Raw genomic sequence first — 19037 nt, 5'->3', positions numbered from 1 at the left:
AAATAGCGGTTTTTCTTATGACTGAAATCCTGAAAGAAATTGGGCATCGGCTTCTCATGAGAAATGAGGAAACTTCTGCTTCCCGCCCTGGGCGCTTTTTAAAAAAAAATTTTGTAGGAATCTGTAGGGGTGGGGATCACAGGATGCTTTTGTTAATAAGCAAATGTTTCTATTCACTCAGCCTGGTGAGAGCAAGCATCGCTCTGCTTCATTTGAATGAGGGCAGAGGTGAATTTCTTAGTAACCTGTTCATCACCAAAGAGTTTATTTTTTTCATGAATATTTTTCTAAACTTAATTCTCTACCTTTAAAGCCTTTTTCCCTCCTGTTACAAACCTTAGCCAACAGGAATCCATACTCTTCTAACCTGTGCTGTGGGTCAGATTGTTTTCTTGATGTCTAATGGGTGTTGGGATGAATGAGGGAATGAATGAACTCAGGGTTGTCATTGTGTGTGATTGCAGGGTGCTGAGAGAGTAGAACCGTTTGCTCTGTCACCAAACAGCCTCGGAGTGTTGTTTGTTTTTGTGGTGTTTTTTGTTTGTTTGTTTTGGAGACAGGGTCTTGCTCTGTCGCCCAGGCTACAGTGCAGTGGCACAATCAAAGCTCACTGCAGCTTCACCCTCCCAGGCTCAGGCGATCCTCCTACCTCAGCCTCCCAAATAGTGCACCACCAGGCCAGGCTAATTTTTTTTTTTTTTTTTTAATAGAGATAGGGTCTTGGCTGGGCGCAGTGGCTCACACCTGTAATCCCAGCACTTTGGGAGGCCAAGGCAAGCAGATCACTTGAGGTCAGGAGTTTGAGACAAGCCTGGCCAACATGGCGAAACCCCATCTCTAATGAAAATACAAAAATTAGCTGGGCATGGTGGTGTGCGCCTGTAATCCCAGCTGCTCGGGAGGCTGAGGCAGGAGAATCGCTTGAACCCAAGAGGCAGAGGTTGCAGTGAGCTGAGCTTGCACCACTGCACTCTAGCCTGGGTGACAGAGCGAGACTCCATCTCAAAAACTCACCATTTTTTATGGCTGCATAGTATTCCATGGTGTATATGTGCCACATTTTCTTTATCCAGTCTATCGTTGTTGGACATTTAGGTTGGTTCCAAGTCTTTACTATTGTGAATAGTGCCACTATAAACGTACGTGTGCATGTGTCTTTATAGCAGCATGATTTATAATCCTTTGGGTATATACCCAGTAATGGGATGGCTGGGTCAAATGGTATTTCTAGTTCTAGATCCCTGAGGAATCGCCACACTGACTTCCACAAGGGTTGAACTGGTTTACAGTCCCACCAACAGTGTAAAAGTGTTCCTGTTTCTCCACATCCTCTCCAGCACCTGTTGTTTCCTGACTTTTTAATGATCGCCATTCTAACTGGTGTGAGATGGTATCTCATTGTGGTTTTGATTTGCATTTCTCTGATGGCCAGTGATGGTGAGCATTTTTTCATGTGTTTTTTGGCTGCATAAATGTCTTCTTTTGAGAAGTGTCTGTTCATATCCTTCGCCCACTTTTTGCTGGGGTTGTTTGTTTTTTTCTTGTAAATTTGTTTGAGTTCACCCGGCCTCAGAGTGTAGTTTTGAGCCCTCTGGTGTGTGTGCAAGGTTTCTGGTCTCTTCCTTGCTCTCAGAACACCATCAGTGAGCCTCTCTAGCACTTTCCTCCCTTTTAATTTGCTGTTGTAATGTGCTTTGGGCTGGGGAAATGGATCACCAGAGTTGTCCAAATGATTCTACAGTGTGATGTAATTAGTTTATTTGGGGACTTTGCTGCGAATAGAGTACATAAAGATTTTCTGTGCAAACCCTGACTTCTGTTTGGGCTGATCTCAGGCCCTTAAGTGCTTTCTTAGTGTTTCAGCTCCTGTGGTGGGTACAGTACCAGGTGAGTGGCCTTTCAAAAAGTGAGTCTCATTGTAGGAAGACAAGCCAGTGACGGCTGGGAAGGGTCTGTGCTTCTTATATCCAGCATGGGCTTGTGATGAGCACTTGCCAGTGATCTGTGGGCCGACAAAAGGGAAAGGGGGAGGTGGGTGACTTGGGCTGAGCCGGCAAGCACTGTCAGAAAGACTGATTGGAGGCTTTGTTAACACTCATGTGGGCATTCCCTTTTCTCTCTCTTTTTTTGAGACAGAGTCTTCCTTTGTCGCCAAGGCTGGAGTGCAGTGGAGCAATTTCAGCTCACTGCAACCTCCGCCTCCTGGGTTCAAGTGATTCTCCTGCCTCAACCTCCCAAGTAGCTGGGATTACAGACGCGTGCCACCACGCCCAGCTAATTTTTGTACCTTTGGTAGAGTCGAGGTTTCACCATGTTGGCCAGGCTGGTCTCGAACTCCTGACCTCACCTCCCACCTTGGCCTCCCAAAGTGCTAGGATTACAGGCATGAGCCACTGTGCCCAGCCCCTTTTCTCTTTATCGAAACTAAAATTAAGTGGCTGATGAATAGCTCCACGTTAATAGGGAAGTGAGTCACTGTGGTGATATTTATTCTATGGATTAGAGTATCTTGGGCCAAATAAAAGATCTCAAGTAAAAAAAAAAAAAAATCCTAAGATTTTGAGAATTTTTCCATTTCAAATATTGATGAATTTCTACACTTACTAGCAGGAGAAGGATTTAACCTTAGAAGATTGCTTTGCAACGCTGAGCCTTATTCTCAGGTGTGTCCTCCAGAGCAGGAAAGTGGCCTTAGACCCTGTGGTCCAGCCCACCAGTCTCTCCCTGCCCTGCCTTTAGGCTGGGGGGCGGGGTGTGTTTCTGGTTCAGTGAACCCCCAGTTCCCAGTTCTGAGGCTTGACAATGATGTCATTATCTCAAGGAAAGCCAATTTTAGCTATTTCTCAGTTGAGGGGTCTTAGGAGGAGGTCGCATATTCATTCACTACTTATACCCAGGGATCTGAAATGAACCGCAGCATTGGTTCTCAGGACGGCGGTTTGGTTTTTTCATCCCGGCAGTCTTTGACACTTTGGGACACTGTAGCCCAGTGTGTGAGTTGGTTAAGTCTTTTAAGAGAAGAAAGCTATTTCTGGCATGTCCTTTCTTCCTCAATACAATAGGATATAACGAAAAAGAACACATAGATTTTTTTTTTTTTAAACCTGAAAGGGAACCCTGCACATTACCCAGGCCATTTTATAGATGTGGAAACTGAGGCTTGGAGACAGAGTATGGCTTGTCTGGGACACACAGTTCCTGGGTGACCAAGCCCATCGTCTAGGCGCAGGTGTTCTGCTGCTGTTTTTAAGTGTTTGAGATAGATAAACAGGTGAAGATGCATTCAGCCCCAAGCACAATCAAAGAGACACAGCTCAGAATGACGAAACAGGATTTTTGGCCTGATTGACAAAGTTGGGAAAGTGGTGGGGTAAATGTTGATCAAGGGTAGGAAAATGGGAATCACCACACATTTCCCAGGGTGAAATGGCAGAGCCTGTCTGCAGGGCAGTTTGTTAATATGAAAAGCTTAAAAAGGGAATGCATAAAGAATTAGCTACCATGATATTCTTTATAACATTGTTTAGATTGAAATATTTTAAGGCCGGGCACGGCTGCTCACGTCTGTAATCCCAGCACTTTGGGAGGCCGAGGCGAGCAGATCACGAGGTCAGGAGTTCAAGACCAGCCAGGCCAACATGGTGAAACCCCCGTCTCTACTAAAAATTCAAAAATAGCAGAGCGTGGTGGCGAGCGCCTGTAATCCCAGCTCCTTGGGAGGCTGAGGCAGGAGAATCGCTTGAACCCAGGAGACAGAGGTGGAAGTGAGCCAAAATTGTGCCACTGCACTCCAGCCTGGGTGACAGAGTGAGACTCTGTCTCAAAAAAAAAAAAAATTATATATATATATATAAATTGAACCTCTGGAAGAGGTATTGGTTAAATAAGTTACTGGCCTTGATTTACAAAGTAAGTATGCAACCATCAAAAAGGTGCAGTGGCTCACACCTGTGATCCCAACACTTTGGAAGGCTGAGGCAGGAGGATCGCTTGAGCCCAGGAGTTCAAGACCAACCTGGGCAATATTATGAGACCCTGTCTACAAAAAATACAAAAGTTAGCCAGGTGTGGTGATGCGCACCTGTAGTCTAGCTACTCGGGAGGCTGGGGTGGAAGGATCACTTGAACCCAGGAGGTAGAAGCTGCAGCGAGCTATGATTGCACCACTATACCCCAACCTGGGCAATAGAGTGGGAACCTGTATCAGAAAAAAAAAAGGGGGCCGGGCGCGGTGGCTCAAGCCTGTAATCCCAGCACTTTGGGAGGCTGAGGCGGGCGGATCACGAGGTCAGGAGATCGAGACCACGGTGAAACCCCATCTCTACTAAAAATACAAAAAATTAGCTGGGTGCGGTGATGGCCACCTGTAGTCCCAGCTACTCGGGAGGCTGAGGCAGGAGAATGGCATGAACCCGGGAGGCGGAGCTTGCAGTGAGCTGAGATTGCGTCACTGCACTCAAGCCTGGGCGACAGAGCGAGACTCCATCTCAAAAAAAAAAAAAAAAGGATGGCTTTATGTTATCTTATAGAATTTACTTTAGAATACTCCAGCCAAACAAACTTAAAAGGGGGAAGGAGGAGGCAGGTAGAGTGAGAGGTGCAGAATGTTGATAATGTGAGGCTGAGTGTATTGTGGAGGTTCATTATACTGTCCTCCCGTGTCTGTTTGGAATTTTGCATAATAAAAAGGGGAAGGTTGTATACAGCCTTATTTTAGCGTTGACTCAGTATTTCCTGTGGGAGTTGTTCTCTCCCATTGTGTACTTTGCTTACCTGATGCGCTAAAAAGGGATGCTGATGTTATGGTTTGTTAATTATCATTGGGAGATACTTATGACATATTTGAATGGAAGGGGCTTCAAATAGTTATGTACAGAATCCTCATTTGGTTTAAAAAGTAAATAAGGCTGGGTATGGTGGCTCACACCTGTAATTCCTGCACCCTGGGAGGCTGAGGAGGGCGGATCACTTGAGTCCAGGAGTTTGAGACCAGCCTAGGCAACATGGCAAAAACCCATCTCTTCAAAAAATACAAAAATTAGCTGGGCATGGTGGTATGTGACTATAGCCCCAGCTACTAGGGAGGCTGAGGTGAGAGGATCGCTTGAGCCTTGGGAGGTCAAGGCTGCAGTGAGCTGTGGGCCTGCCACTGCACTCCAGCCTGTGTGACAGAGTGAGACCCTGTCTCAAAATAAAATAAAAAGTAAATAAAGCCACACATGGAAGATCGATGGAGTGTGTATACCTAAGTGAATGTCACAGAGTAGAGAGATGATTTTTTTTGTTTGTTTATCTGTTTTTTCCCTACGGTAAACATGTCACTGAAATTATATCAGCAGTTGAGCTGAGTTAAATGTGTTGCTCTCTTGATCTAGGGAAGAGCATGGAGGAAATCAAGAAGGTGCTGCTGCTGGTGCTGGGCTGTGCTGTCCAGGTAGGGATCGGGCAGGGCTGCAGCAGAGGGACCTACCCCAGCTATCTCATATTGGGTTTGCGGGACTTGAACGAGCCCTTAGCTTAGGTGGGAGGATGCTCCTTTCAGTCCAATATGACAGAAGGCCGCTGGGTTCCTGGAAGAGAGTGGCCATTGTTTTACGTGGCAGCTGTTTCTAGTACCAGGGCACCTTGGGCAGGAGGCGAGATGGGGATCCCTTAGGCCAGGGTACCATTAGCAAATCGTCCCCAGTGTAGGAATCACTAGAACAAGGATCTGCAAACTACAGCTTGTGGGCCAGATCTGACTTGCTGCCTGTATTTGTAAATAAAGTTTTATTGGGCCAAGTGCAGTGGCTCATGCCTGTAATCTCAGCACTTTGGGAGGCTGAGGTGGGGGAGGATCGCTTGAGGTTGGGAGTTCAAGACCAGCCTGGGCAACATAGTGAGACCTCGTCTTTACAAAAAATAGAAAACATTAGCTGGGTGTGGTGGCGCATGCCTGTAGTCCCGGCTACTCGGTAGGCTGAGGCGAGAGGATCACTTGAGTGCAGGAGTTTGAGGCTGCAGTGAGCCATGATCATGCCACTGCACTCCAGCCTGGGTGACAGCGAGACCCTCTCTCAAATAAAGTTTTATTGGAACACAGCCTCATGCCCGCCTTTACATATTGTCTGTGGCTGGTTTGCCACTACAACGACAGAGCTGAGTAGTTGTGACAGAGGCCAAATGGCCCACAGAGTCTAAAATATTTACCATCTGGCTTTTTACACATGAAGTTTGCCCCCCCCTCCGGCCTAAACCAGGTGTCCCCCGTCTTTCTGTACTTAAGAATCACCGGGAGAGCTTGTTTAAAATGAAGCGTTCTGTGTTCCACCCTGGTCTTTTCAATCTGGGTGGGGGCTTACGGATGGGAGTTTTAAGAACAAGCTCCCCAGGTGATTCTGATGTAGGTGGTCCTGGCAACCACTAGAGACACATCAGCGTAAGGCTGGTAGGAGGACAAGAGCGTTCTTAGTTATGAAGGAGAAGCCCGGGGTGGGTGGTTCCTTTTGAAACTGTCATTCTGTGGCCGTGGTGGACTCAGCTTCGCCCTCACTTGAACAGCGCTTCCATTAACACATGTAACCCTCCACAGTGTGAGAGGAAAGAGGAGTTCATTGAAAGAATCAAACAGCTGGACATTGAGACCCAGGCTGGCATCGTGGCCCATATCCAGGAGGTAGGTGCGTGGCCTCGTGGCGGGCTCAGCCGTGGACTGCTGCACTGTGGTGGCCGGGAGGCAAAACTTCTCTATGAGTGGAAACGTTTGAAGAATACATCACCCATTACGATTTTGCTAATCTTAGGTATCTTAGGTTTCAGGCACCATAGACACATTGATTCTATTTGGAAAGATAGCCATCAATCAGCCAGCTAAAATAAAATGAGGGTAAAAATAAAAATTAAAAAAAAAAAAACACCTCAATCAAGTCATCTTTTGGCTCCTTCTTTTTGCCTAATATGGACTCAGACTATTTTTAAGAGCTGTCAAGTGACTGAGGCCCAGAGTTTGATTTACAGGCCCTGAAAATGTATTCTGGCAAATGTCACCCTGCTTTGAACAGTTGATCTTTATAGAATAGAGAGATTCTCTGCTTCTGTCAGTGACATGGCAGAGACAAGCTGACACCACTTGGGAATCAAAACCAGCGAGTCCCAGAAAGACCGCCTTGGGAGACTTGGCCCAGCCCCAACTCAGGCCCCCCAGCGAGGGGCCGGGAGGGCTCTGCACTGAGCGTCAGCGGAGTGGAGGAGGAGGAGCCCCTGGCCTTTGAGGCCTGACCTTCCCGGCCCTTTGCCATTGATGTTGGCAAAGGTGGTATCAGCTAAGGAGGCTGCCACCCTGGGGGGCAGTATCCAGGTGGAAATTTACTTTCCTGACCTCCACTTCCACACTCCTTCCAAAATAAGCATTGTGTGCTTTAATTACCTTAGGGGATATGGGTTTAGCAGTCAGTGTCATTGGACAGATGAGATAAATGCATGAAGATTTGCATGCACAGGAGCTGGTGTGTGATTGGCAGAGGCAGCTGAGCACAGGACTCCCTGGGTTGATACTGGGGAGAAGCTGTAGCTGGGCCTACCAGCTTCCACAGCTGGCTGGGGCTGTTGCGCCTGGGCTTCAGAATTCCCTGGGTGCTTTTTTAAAATTTGGGTGCTGGGCCCCATGAGAGACCCACTGAGTCAGACTCAGGGGGAGGAGGGGGCATAAGCATTTCAATAAAAGCTCAGCAAGTGGCTGTGGTGCAGCCAGGCTGAGCCCCTGAAGCCCAGCCACACCACCCTTTACAGAGGCCCCGAGATGTCCAAGGAGTTTCCCCAGCATTGGGTCTGGACCAGGCCTAGAACCGGCCTCTCAATCCTGTGCCCTTAGGGTGCTCTGAATCATGGGATAAGATTTCTCCTAATTCTCAGATCACCTGTATCCAAACTGGGCCTTTTAAGGTGGGGAGAGGTAAGAAGGTGGTGTCTCTTCAGATTTTGAGAAATTGAAGGGCCTTTGTTGACAGGGTTCTGTCTGCTTTTTATTTTATGGGTTTGTCTTTTTTTTAGAGACAGGGTCTCTTTTTTTTAGAGACAGCCTGTCACCCAGGCTGGAGTACAAGTGGTGTGATCATAGCTCACTGCAACCTCAAACTCCTGGCCTCAAGTGGTCCTCCTGCCCCAGCCTCCCAAGTAGCTGGGACCACAGGTGCATGCCACCTCACCCGGCTAATTTTTAAATTTTTTGTAGAGATGGGGTCTTACTATGTTGCTCAAGCTGAGTTTTTTTGTTTTCTCTATCTCTTTTGACTGAATAAAGACTTCTTTGGGTGTGTTTCAGAGTAGATACCCCTGATTTCATTGTTTTTGTTTTCCTCTTTTGAGGCCTGAGCACTATGGTATCTTCTTCCAAAATTGAGAGGAGAAGAGCTCGAAATAGATCCTGTCTCCTGTGGCAGATCCGGGGGTGTGTGTCGAGAGGCTGTTTCACGTAGACAGAGCTGTGTATCTCCGCTCCCTGGCCAGTGAAAGGGGCACAAAGAGGCTGTCTTCTGTGGCCCGTGGGAATGAGATGCACCCTTCCCTGAAAATTGTTTATGAATAGATCCAGAAAACAACCCAAGATTGCTTTGTACACAATATTCTGACATAAGATTAATATTTTTGCTGTTTGCATAGATTTTAAGAAGTAACATACAGTCCCTTTCCTCACCCTCTCACCCTGAAGCTTTCCTTCTTTGTGTTCTACATTGATGTAGCTCCAATGAAGATATCTTATCCCAGGACCCTATAGGGAAATAATTGTGAGGCGTGCTTTCTGGTCCCCTTTGAAAATCAGCGTCCTCTTTGACCCAGTTCTGAAAGCAGAAGTGGTTTGTATGAACAGGGCTCTGCTGAAGGGTTTGGCCACACTTGCGTAGGGCACCCTTTTGCTGGCCACCGTAAATTTGTCACTGAGGGATTAGTAAGGTTGATTGGAAGGAGATGCTGTTTGCAGTGTGAGGGAAGTGGGTGCCCGTCTCTGCCGCCCCTGCAGTGCCCTGCCATGTGTGTCCACAGGTGACTCACAACCAAGAGAATGTGTTTGACCTGCAGTGGCTGGAGCTGCCCGAAGTGGCTCCGGAGGAGCTGGAGGCCCTGTCGAGGAGCATGGTGCTCCACCTGCGGAGGCTCATCGACCAGCGGGACGAGTGCACCGAGGTGCGTCCGCGGGTCGGTGGCCCGGTCAGCCTGGGAAGGCGCTTAGGCCCCTTCATCTCCTCTCCCTTCATCTTCAGCCTAGACGCCTCGGTCCTGCTGCTGAGGTTCTGGTGGGGGTGGGACGTGCGTGCTTCCCCTGGTTACGGCCCCTGCAGTGCATGGTCACCTCGGGCCTGTGGGAGGATATGGGGAATCAGGACGTGGAGCTTGGGGCCCTCCTCCTTCGTACACTCCCTTTTGTTTCACTAAATATTTCACCTCTTTTCAAAACTCACGCCAGCCTTTTCCCACCTTCCTCCTCGTTTCTTAGTCTCCGCTGAAATATCTGTCTTTTGGCGGTTTCTTCACCCTGTTCAAGCTCAGGCGTTGTACTGGTTAACCCCGTTTGTTCTCCTCCATCCCCCTCTCTGCCCCGCTGCAGCTGATCGTGGACCTCACTCAGGAACGGGACTACCTGCAGGCACAGCATCCACCCAGCCCCGTCAAGTCCTCCAGCGCCGACTCCACTCCCAGCCCCACCAGCAGCCTCTCTAGCGAAGACAAGCAGCACCTGGCCGTAGAGCTGGCCGACACCAAGGCCAGGCTGCGGCGCGTCAGGCAGGAGCTGTGAGTCCCCAGCTGCTTCTCCTACCTTTGTGTGTGTTGCAGACATGTTTCTGGTGTGGTGTCGACTCACATGTGTGGTGCTGCCAATGGCACAGCTCTGACGTGTGCCCCGGAGTCAGCTGGGGTCTGCCCTGAGCTTACTCTTTGACCTCGGACTAGCTGCCTCCCCTTCTGAGGCCTGCACAGGGATGGGGGCGGGGGTTCTTCCCGGTCTTCAGGGTTTCCTCCCGTCCAGACGGTGCAAGTTGTCCACAGAAGCAGCCTCCAGTCCACGCGCAGCTCCAGCTTGGGGCCGGGACGACCACACCTGATGTGTTTTCTTGGCTGGAGGGAGGAGGTGCCCCTCCTTCCCTCCAATCTGGTGAGCCTGTTCTCCCAGGTTTCCTGCAGCTGATGGATGTCACCTGTGGAGCCTGGCTGTGGGGTGGTACAGCTGCCGCTGGGGTCTCCTTACCTGCCCCACACACGGAGGGAGACCTGAGTGGCGGATGGACATAGTTTGAGGGCCGGTGTTGCAAACTTATGAAAAGAAAAGAATTTTGAGTCAGTAACATTTTTGCAGGCCCCATAAGCAGATCGCCTCCCCACCACCTAAATCCCGAGTCCTTTCCTTTTCCCACTGGTTTTAGGAAGTGGCAGCCTGCTCCCAGGGCTGCTTGTTGAGGCTGCCTCCCACACTCTTTCTCCTTACTGCCTCTGCAGGGAGGATAAGACAGAGCAGCTTGTGGACACCAGACATGAGGTGGACCAGCTGGTGCTGGAACTGCAGAAAGTTAAGCAGGAGGTGAGTCGGGGGCCTGAGCCTGTGTGTCCTGGGGGTGGCAGGGCTGGAGTGTCCAGTAACGGGGCCTGGAGGGTCAGGAACGCAACAGCAGCGCTTTTAAGCCACACAAGAGCCACTTGTCCTGAGCACGGCTATGGGGATGACTCTGTTTCTTAGTGACAGCAGGTGGAGATCCTGTGTGGTGGTGGCACATGGAGGCCCCTGGCCACCGGGAGCTGGCTTGTCCTGGGCCGTCGTGGAGACACCATGCAGGAGGGCACTGGCCTTTCTGCCCTTCCTAGAGGATGCCCTAAGCTAGGTTCTCCTGCCTTTGTCCACCTTGCAGAACATCCAGCTAGCAGCAGACGCCCGGTCTGCTCGTGCCTATCGAGACGAGCTGGATTCCCTGCGGGAGAAGGCGAACCGCGTGGAGAGGCTGGAGCTGGAGCTGACCCGCTGCAAGGAGAAGCTGCACGATGTGGACTTCTACAAGGCCCGCATGGAGGTAGGGAGCCTTGCTGTGAGGCCCCTGGATGGGGCTGCTGGAAATTCCTGAGAAGCACATTCAGACTGACCTGTCCTTGGGGGCTTGGAGGAGCGGAGCCACAGCTGTCTCAGCAGATGCTTCCCCGGCACCTCAGCCTGCCTGGGCTTCCCAGGGCCCCCCTCTTGCTCCTCTTCATCTCCCAGTCAGTAGGGGAGGGGAAGGAGTGTAATTGATTGATGTAAGGCAGTGATTCAGGGTTTCTCCTGCCCCCACCTCATGGCATTATGATCACCTTCTATCCGTGTGCATCTTTTAAAAGACTTCTTGCAATTTCTGTGGCTAATTTGCTAGGACTATTTCCTCATCTGTGGGAATAACGGGCAACCGGGTGCAGCGGCTCACGCCTATATTCCCAGCACTTTGGGAGACCAAGGTGGGAGGATCGCTTGAGGCCAGGAGTTTGAGATCAGCCTGGGCAACATAGCAAGACTCTGTCTCTACAAAAAATAAAAAAATTTAGCCAGGCATAGTGCCACGTGCCTGTAGTCCCAGCTACTCAGGAGGCTGAGGCAGGAGGATTGCTTGAACCTGGGATGTCAAGGCTGCAATGCATTGAGCTATGCTTGCATTGCTGCACTCCAGCCTAGGTGGCAGAAAGGAACCCTGTCCCTAAAAATAAAATAGGAATTATTGTTATGGCTCTATGAGGTTTCAAAGATGTAACTGGTGTTGGGAAAGCCCCATAGCCATCAGCTAGTGGAGGCTACTCTATCTTTATTTTAAATCTTATCAAGGTTCTGGGAAAAATGCAGATGAAAGGGTCAAGGCTACATGGAGACCCAGACCCAGGTGAGGTCTCTGATGCTTTGACCACTCACCCTGACAACCTCATGTCAGTAGCAGCTTCCGGGACCCTCTTTTCTGAGGATTTAGGAATTTTTCCCATTGCCTATTCCAAGGGGGGCTGGAAGTGGTTAGAAAACGTGAGCTGAGTGAAATCAGAATACTGGCACACATTGAGTGGACTTGTTCAAGGCTAAGAAATAATCCCAACGTCTCTCCTACCAGCCAGAAGGCCTCTTAGGCCACCGAAGGCAGAGCACCGTATTGCCCTCTCCCTGCCGTGGAGCTGTCGGGCTTGCCGGGGAAGGCTGTGAGCCCAGGATCTCCACGTGCTCTGTGCTGCAGCCGGGCCCTGGAGGCCCTGGAAGCTCTGGGACTGGGTGAGGTGGGTTGGTGAGGCTGCGGCGAGGGCCTGTCTGTTCCTCAGACCCACTCGGGGAGTGTCTTTACATGCTAAGGCTCCTTACCTCCTGCTGAGGAGGCATCCTGAAGGCTGTGCAAAGCCAGCCCATGCCTGGGCGAGGGGTGGGGAGGGTAGACCGTTTCTCAGCTTTGTCCTGGAGATGGGCCACTGGCTCTCTGGGTTATGAGAGGCACGAATCTCTGGCACAGATGGGTTCCAGAACATGGGCAGCTTCTGATGGGTGCATTGCTTACTGGAAATGCCCCGGGTGGGAGGGCTGGGGACTGTCATGCATAAACCACCACCTCAGCAGCTCCTCCTGCACATGGGGGACCTCGTGCAGCCCCAGAGTGGGGTCATGGATGGAACGTGACTCCTACATCTCACCCTGCACCCTGATTTGTGGAGGAGGGTGGGTTTGGGGATCCCGTCTTCGTGTTCGTTCCTGACCTTGTGGGAGCATCCTCGCTCAGTCACATAGACGCGTCTGCCCAGCACCCGCCTGCATGGTAACTGAGCGCTGCACCAGGAGCAGAGGATCTAGAAACACACAAGCTGTGCCCTCTGCATCAGGGAGTTCTTGGAGTTTTAGAGAGGTTTCCATCGTCTCCAGTGTCATGCCTCTGTGAAGTGACAGAAGTATTTTTCACATTAATGACTTTCATAGTGGAAAATTACCATGAGATTTATAATGTCTTAGATTTCGTATTCACTTTATTAATCACAAGAGAAAGAGAAATAGTGTCTCTCTGCATGAGACGTTTACTCAGGGATAGGTAGTGACACAAACATGGGTTTGCAGACACTGAGCCGCCAACGCAGGTGATGAACTGGGCATGGTCGATTGAGTCCAGGCCACTGTTGAGAGGAGCGAGCTGTACTCCCTTCGGATGCCCATAGTGTCAGGAATTAGATAAATGGTGGAGGACACCTGTTCTCAGATTGGAATAGTTACAACAGCCTAGCAAACCGTCTTCAGTCCTCATAGGATGCTTAGAACAATTTGGGATTCCCTCCCTTGTCCCTCTTCCAGACTTGAAACCTTTCCGATTGTGAGTGACTTTGCCTTCTTCATGCGGTGACATTAATTGAGCAGCATAGATATAGTCATGGAAGAGACAGCTGGACCCACAGGGCTTAGCCTCTGGGGAGGGAAACAGGCGGGCAGCACATGGTTAGGATGCAACACCATCAGAGCTGTGCTGGGGGTCACAGAGGAGGGCGCCTCACCCAAACATGGCTGGGGCCAGGGGGTGGGGGTGCTGTTGAAAGTGAGGCCTGAAATAGCTAGGAGTTAACCAAGCAGGGAGAGCCAGGCAGAGGGAGGAGCAAAGGCCTGGAAGCCCGAGAAAGCAGCATGCAGGAGAGACACCTGAGGTCAGGGCCACAAGGTCCTGGTGTGTCTGGGTGGATGGTGAGAGGTGAGGCTGGAGGGGCTCTCAGGGCCCAGCCATGGAAGGTGTGCAGCGTGCATCATGCCCATCAAGCATTTTCGCGAGGCGGGTGGCGTGGGGTGTTTCAGAACATTTAAGCACTCAGGGTACGTGGCCCCAAGTCTGCCTGATGCACGAGCCCTGCTTTCTACCACTGCTTCCCTGAGTCCCACTGGATGAGGAACCCTGGCCCAGGAGTTTGGTTTGTGTCTTCATGGGCATGTTCTCAGCATGTAGAGTAGTTCTGGCCCCTGGGAGGTGTTGGAGAGACGCTTGCTGAGTGAATCTGGAGCTGGCTTTGGATAGTGCTGCATTTGCAGAGCTGGTGGCTGCTCTGCTACATTGGAGACCCCACCTTCTCAGATACCTGCAGAAGCCGAGTATGGGAGCACAGGGCTCTTGGGACGGGCCTCCCACCTGAGCACTCAGGTGTGTGTTGGACTTAACTTAGAATGCAGCTCAGAGGCCTGGAGCTGAGCTGCTTTGAGATGGGAGCCAGGTACCATCTGAGCCCTGCTGGGGTTGAGGTGAACCCTTGCCCCCGGTGGCAGATGCCTGGGCCAGTCACTCCCTCCAGTGCTGAGTGGCTTCATGTCAAGGCCTGGCGTTACCTTAATGCACAGGTGACTTTGATGGGCCCGTGTTTGCTTTTAATAAATAAGTGTGTGCCCAGGTTTATACGAAAATCCAGGTTTTTCAGGGTGTGGCGATGCATATTTCCAGGGAATTTGCCCTGAGATTCCTTAAGAACAGTTCCTATGCAATCAAAAGCAGACAGCACCATGAAGAGACGCATCTGTGGCCCAGGCATGGTGGCCCATGCCTATAATCTCAACACTTTGGGAGGACAAGGCAGGCAGATCTCTTGAGCCCAGGAGTTCAAGACCAGCCTGGGCAACATGGTGAAACCCCATCTCTACAAGGAAATGCCAAAAATATTAGCCAGCTCTGGTGGCAGGCAGCTGTGGTCCCAACTCTCGGGAGTCTGAAGTGGGAGGATTGCTTGAGCCTTGGAGGAGGCTGAGGTGGTGGTGAGCCGAGATCGTGCCACTGCACTCCAGTCTGGGCGACAGAGTGAGACCCTCTCTCAAAAAAAAAGAAATGCATCTGTGAATTGAGGTTGACCCGCAGGTGGTAAAACCTTAGATTAGAAAAGACCCAAGTACGAGATATGTTTATCCAGAAAATAAAAATGAAGTGGTTAGAGAGATGGATAGATTGATGGATATGTGATAAAGCACATACAGCAAAAATTCTAATTGTAGAATCTAGGTGGTGTGTGTATGGGTGTGTGTGATACAATTATTTCGACCTTTCAGGAAATTTTATATTTTTTACGATAAAATGTTAGTGTTAGAAGAGGTATTCCAAGTAAAAGGTCAGCGGGACAACAGGCACTTTGCCTCAGTGCACACCTGGTCAACCACATCCATTGTGAAACAGTTAAAAATACTGATCAGTTTAAAGCTGTGAAGCAGCTTCTCATAAGTCTCAGCTCTTCATTTCTCAATTTCTCAAGATGCGGTCTGTGTCTGCCTATATCAGGATCAGCCGAGGGTTTGTGTTTAAAATGCAGATTCCTCGGCCCCACCCTAGACCCTAGGGAGTAAGGGCAGGCCCTAGAAATCTGCATTTTACAGGCCCTCTCCCAGGCCATCTTGCCCCCCTTAAAAAAAAAAACCTTTACTTTTAAAAAATTAATATGTGCATTATAGGAAACTGAAAAAGACAAGCAAAGAACAAAGTCCTCCAGAATCACAAGCAGTTTACAGTTTGCCGTGTCCTTCCGTGTCCTGTGTGTGCACACAGCATCGTTTTACATGGTTGAGAGCATGTAGTATATGTCATGCTTTTTCACACATCATGAATATTTACCAATTCGAAATCCCAAAGCTGTATGAGTATTTTGATAACCAAGAATACACTACACCAACTCAATCTGTTAGGAAAAAATGTAATCCTGCCTTTCTTTGGACATAAATTTCACAGACGACAAAAATGGCAACAGGCTGCTAGATAAAATTGTTGGCAGAGTTAATGTTAAAATACTATATTCCCTTAAGGCTCAGTTTAAAATAAGGCATAAAGCAACAGGGTACAGTAAGTGTATGTTTCGAAGAGAATTCATTAGCAGATCTATACCATTAAAATATTAGCAAGAAGGTTCCATTGAATTACTTAATGTATTCCTATAGTACAGCCAAAAGAGATGCACATACGTCAGTGGCTGTCATCCAAATGGAAATATGAACACATCTGCGTGTGTCTCTCTCTCTATACTTCTTGGATTCCTCCCAAGCTGGAGGAATATGGTTGCAGATGAAGAGAGTGCTTCTTTCCGCACCCCCCCCCCCCCCGAGGCTCTTCACTCGTGGATTCCCTCCGGAAAGGCAGGGTTTGCAGAGCCAAGGGCCGGTCTGTGGGTGGAGTGTGGCCAGAGGCTTTTTGTGTGGACCTTGAGCCCCAGCAGGTGGGACTGTCTTACTTGACTGCTTGTACACAGAGCCTGGCACACACAAGGCACTTGGTAATCACACCACCCTTTGCTCTGCAGTTACAAGGCTTGCAGTCTGGGGAGGAGGGAAGGGGAGGAATCATGAGTTTTTCGACTCCTTGGGATTGGAGACAGGGCTGTTAGGTGAGATGGGCAGGAGAGCAGAGAGGTTATTGCATTCATGCCAGCTCGAATTGGTGCAGCACTTGCAGGTACAGTGGGAGACACTGGTGGCCGGGTCCGCCCAGACAGGCTGCCCCGTCTAACCCGTAAAGCACATTGGTGTGCATCACCGAAGGGAGAGCGTGTCCTGCCATGTGGGAGGACAAGATAAAGGACCCGGGCTTCAGGGCAAGGGCAGATTAATTTTGGTTACAAAAACATGGAACACAAATGTACATGGTTTGTTTTCAAAAGTCTGGCAGCTATTTTTGCTCCTAGCCTAGCTTACATAAGAGGTGAAAAAACAAAATGAGTAGCAGAGTAGGTGTCCCTCGGTCCAGGAGGAAGCGTGCGGGCGGGCGTGGGGTGTCCCTGACTTCCCTTTGTAAACAGTAGTTCTGCTCAGTGCTGTCCAGGGCATGGGGGTTGCCCTCAGCGCTGTGTGGGAGGAGGACAAAGGCAGAGAACTGGAAGGTTCTCTTTCCCCATATTTTAAAATTGGCTGAAAGTTTCTACTGCAGGCAAAGGGCAGATGCATAGATGCTGTGTGCATCCTGAGCGGAGTGGATGTGGCCTCTCTCTGCTCCTGTGTGATTTATGGCTCTCTAGGCAGCGCTGGCTCCCAAATAGCCCGAGGGGCAGAGGCCTAGCTGGGCAGAGTCTGCACCCAGGGGCAGAGACCTAGCTGGGCAGAGTCTACACCCAGGGGCAGAGACCTAGCTGGGCACAGTCTACACCCAGGGACAGAGACCTACCTGGGCACAGTGTATACCCAGCTTGCCAGGTGTTGGGCAAGTCTTGTCCCCATCTGTCAAAGCAGGGGGTGCTCTCGGGCATGTCTGAGACCTTGGCATCCTGTGATGTAGGAGCATGTTTGCAATGGGCTTATTCTGGGGTGCACCTGTCCATGGGGAGCCTCCCCAACAGGGAGCTGCCCCAAGGAGGTGGGGACCGTGGAATAGATCTCTGCAGTGAGGGGTCAGCCAGAGGGACAGAAAGGGTTGTTGGCCAGCACCGGCCAGTGAGGAACTGGGCTAATGATCATTCTTAGAATGTGTGTCTGTCTTTCTCTCTCCTCTCTCTCGCACGCGCACACACACGTGTGCACATGCACACTCTCCACCCCACCATGGTGACCAGGAACGGGGTGGGGCAGGAGCTCTGCTGTGGCCTGGTCTGCCTTGCCCATGGGGCCTGGAGACAGGGCCCCAGCTCCTCTGCCCTCCTCCACCCTCCTCTGGCCCCAGGCAACATCTCCTGCAGCTCTCAGAGGTCTCAGTCATCTTCAGGAGGAAAAGGTGCTTGGGACATGTTTGTTGATTTGAGTCCAGTGTCTTAGGGCCCCTGAGGCTTTCCCATCTTTAACTTAAAACAGACCTTTCCACTTTCCTCCGATTCTCTCCAGCTGCATCTCCCTGGGCTCAAAGGCAGACCTGTGTGAAAGCAGTGTCAGCTGTGGGCCCATTTCCCCCAGTCTGGAGCCACCTGCCGTGCCTGCACCGCTCCCCCCACCCCCGCCCCACTTACCAAAGCCACTCTTGCCAGTGAAGGGCGCTCCTGACATGGACATATCCGGCAAGCACTCCTCAGCCCCAGCCCCTCCTACCACTTCCTCCCCGAGCTTCCACTCTCCCCACTCCTGGACTCACTCTCCCATCGCAGGCCCACCCCTCAGTATCAGGGCCCTCATTCACCCCTTGCCCTCTGCTTCTCCTCTGGGCTTTCTCCAGGGATGGCTCACCTGCCCTGCCGCCTTCCCTTAGCCCACACACATAGACCCTCGAGTCCCAGATCTTAATCCTTGGCTGAGGCTCTGTCTTGCGCTCCAGGCCTCAGTGTACCCGGGTCATCCAGAGACATCTCAAGGCCAGTGTGTTCAGAGTCATTGTCTTTCCCTCCACACCTGCCTGTCCTGTCTCTGGTCTGGAGTCACATCCACTCGGGTGCTCAAGCCAGAGCACAGGGCCACCTTGGTTCTTTGTCTTCCTCCCCATCCCCCCGTCCCAGGTCCAGGTGCCCCTCCTGTTTGTAAGCCTGTTTCTCACCTCCCAGCATGTCCTTGTCCGGAGGCGGGTGTTGAAGAGTGTGGCTCAGCCTCACTGGCATCCTCGCTCATGTTACTCCAGAGTCTGCCTGCAGAGTGCCTCCCTAATGGTCTGGACTGGCCGGTCTGCCTCTGTCTGTCCTGCTGCAGAGGCCTTTGCAGCCACTCTCCATGGCTCCTGGGTAAAACCCACACTGTACCCTCGTCTGCCACTCCCCACTTCAGCTCCCCCAGGACTCCTGGTGCTTTTGCACAAGTGCTTCCTCAGCCCAGCCCCACTCTGTCCTCCGACTCTGCGGCCAGGTCAGGGGTGGGGCGCTGAACTGTGCGGGCTGCGTCTCCCAGCCGCCTGCTCCAGGCTTCCTTGAAACCCCTCCTGACTGCAGGCAGTGCTCATCACGTGGCACTTTCCTGTCTGTTTCCCAACCAGAGTGGGAGCTCTTTGAACACAGGGTCTGTGCCTTACTGACCCCTGGTCCTCTGTGCCCCATGCGCCTTCTGGCTCAGGGGTCAGCAGATGGCAGTCCCTGGGCAAACCCGGCCCCCGTGAGTTTTTATGAACACAGTTGTGTTGGAACACAGCTAACACCCATTTGTTGTCTCTTTTTGTGCTCCCTCTGTGGAGTTGAGTAGTTGTGACAGA

At 50.9% G+C, this 19037-nt stretch overlaps 1 protein-coding gene across 3 annotated transcripts in view; it reads left to right on the top strand.

The window, feature by feature from the left end:
- Positions 1 to 19037, top strand: part of CCDC88C (coiled-coil domain containing 88C) — a 146621-nt gene that overhangs the window by 68907 nt on the left and 58677 nt on the right. For all 3 annotated transcript variants that reach the window (XM_034938017.3, XM_034938018.3, XM_034938021.3), the window contains exons 5-10: positions 5376 to 5434; positions 6572 to 6655; positions 9019 to 9159; positions 9581 to 9765; positions 10468 to 10549; positions 10875 to 11033. In XM_034938017.3, the coding sequence (XP_034793908.1) occupies positions 5376 to 5434; positions 6572 to 6655; positions 9019 to 9159; positions 9581 to 9765; positions 10468 to 10549; positions 10875 to 11033 (710 nt within the window). The remainder of the gene's footprint in view (positions 1 to 5375; positions 5435 to 6571; positions 6656 to 9018; positions 9160 to 9580; positions 9766 to 10467; positions 10550 to 10874; positions 11034 to 19037) is intronic.

Source organism: Pan paniscus, chromosome 15 (genome assembly GCF_029289425.2).
Source record: "Pan paniscus chromosome 15, NHGRI_mPanPan1-v2.0_pri, whole genome shotgun sequence".
Classification (NCBI taxonomy): Eukaryota; Metazoa; Chordata; class Mammalia; order Primates; family Hominidae; genus Pan; species Pan paniscus.
This window is presented reverse-complemented; position numbering and strand designations above follow the sequence as displayed.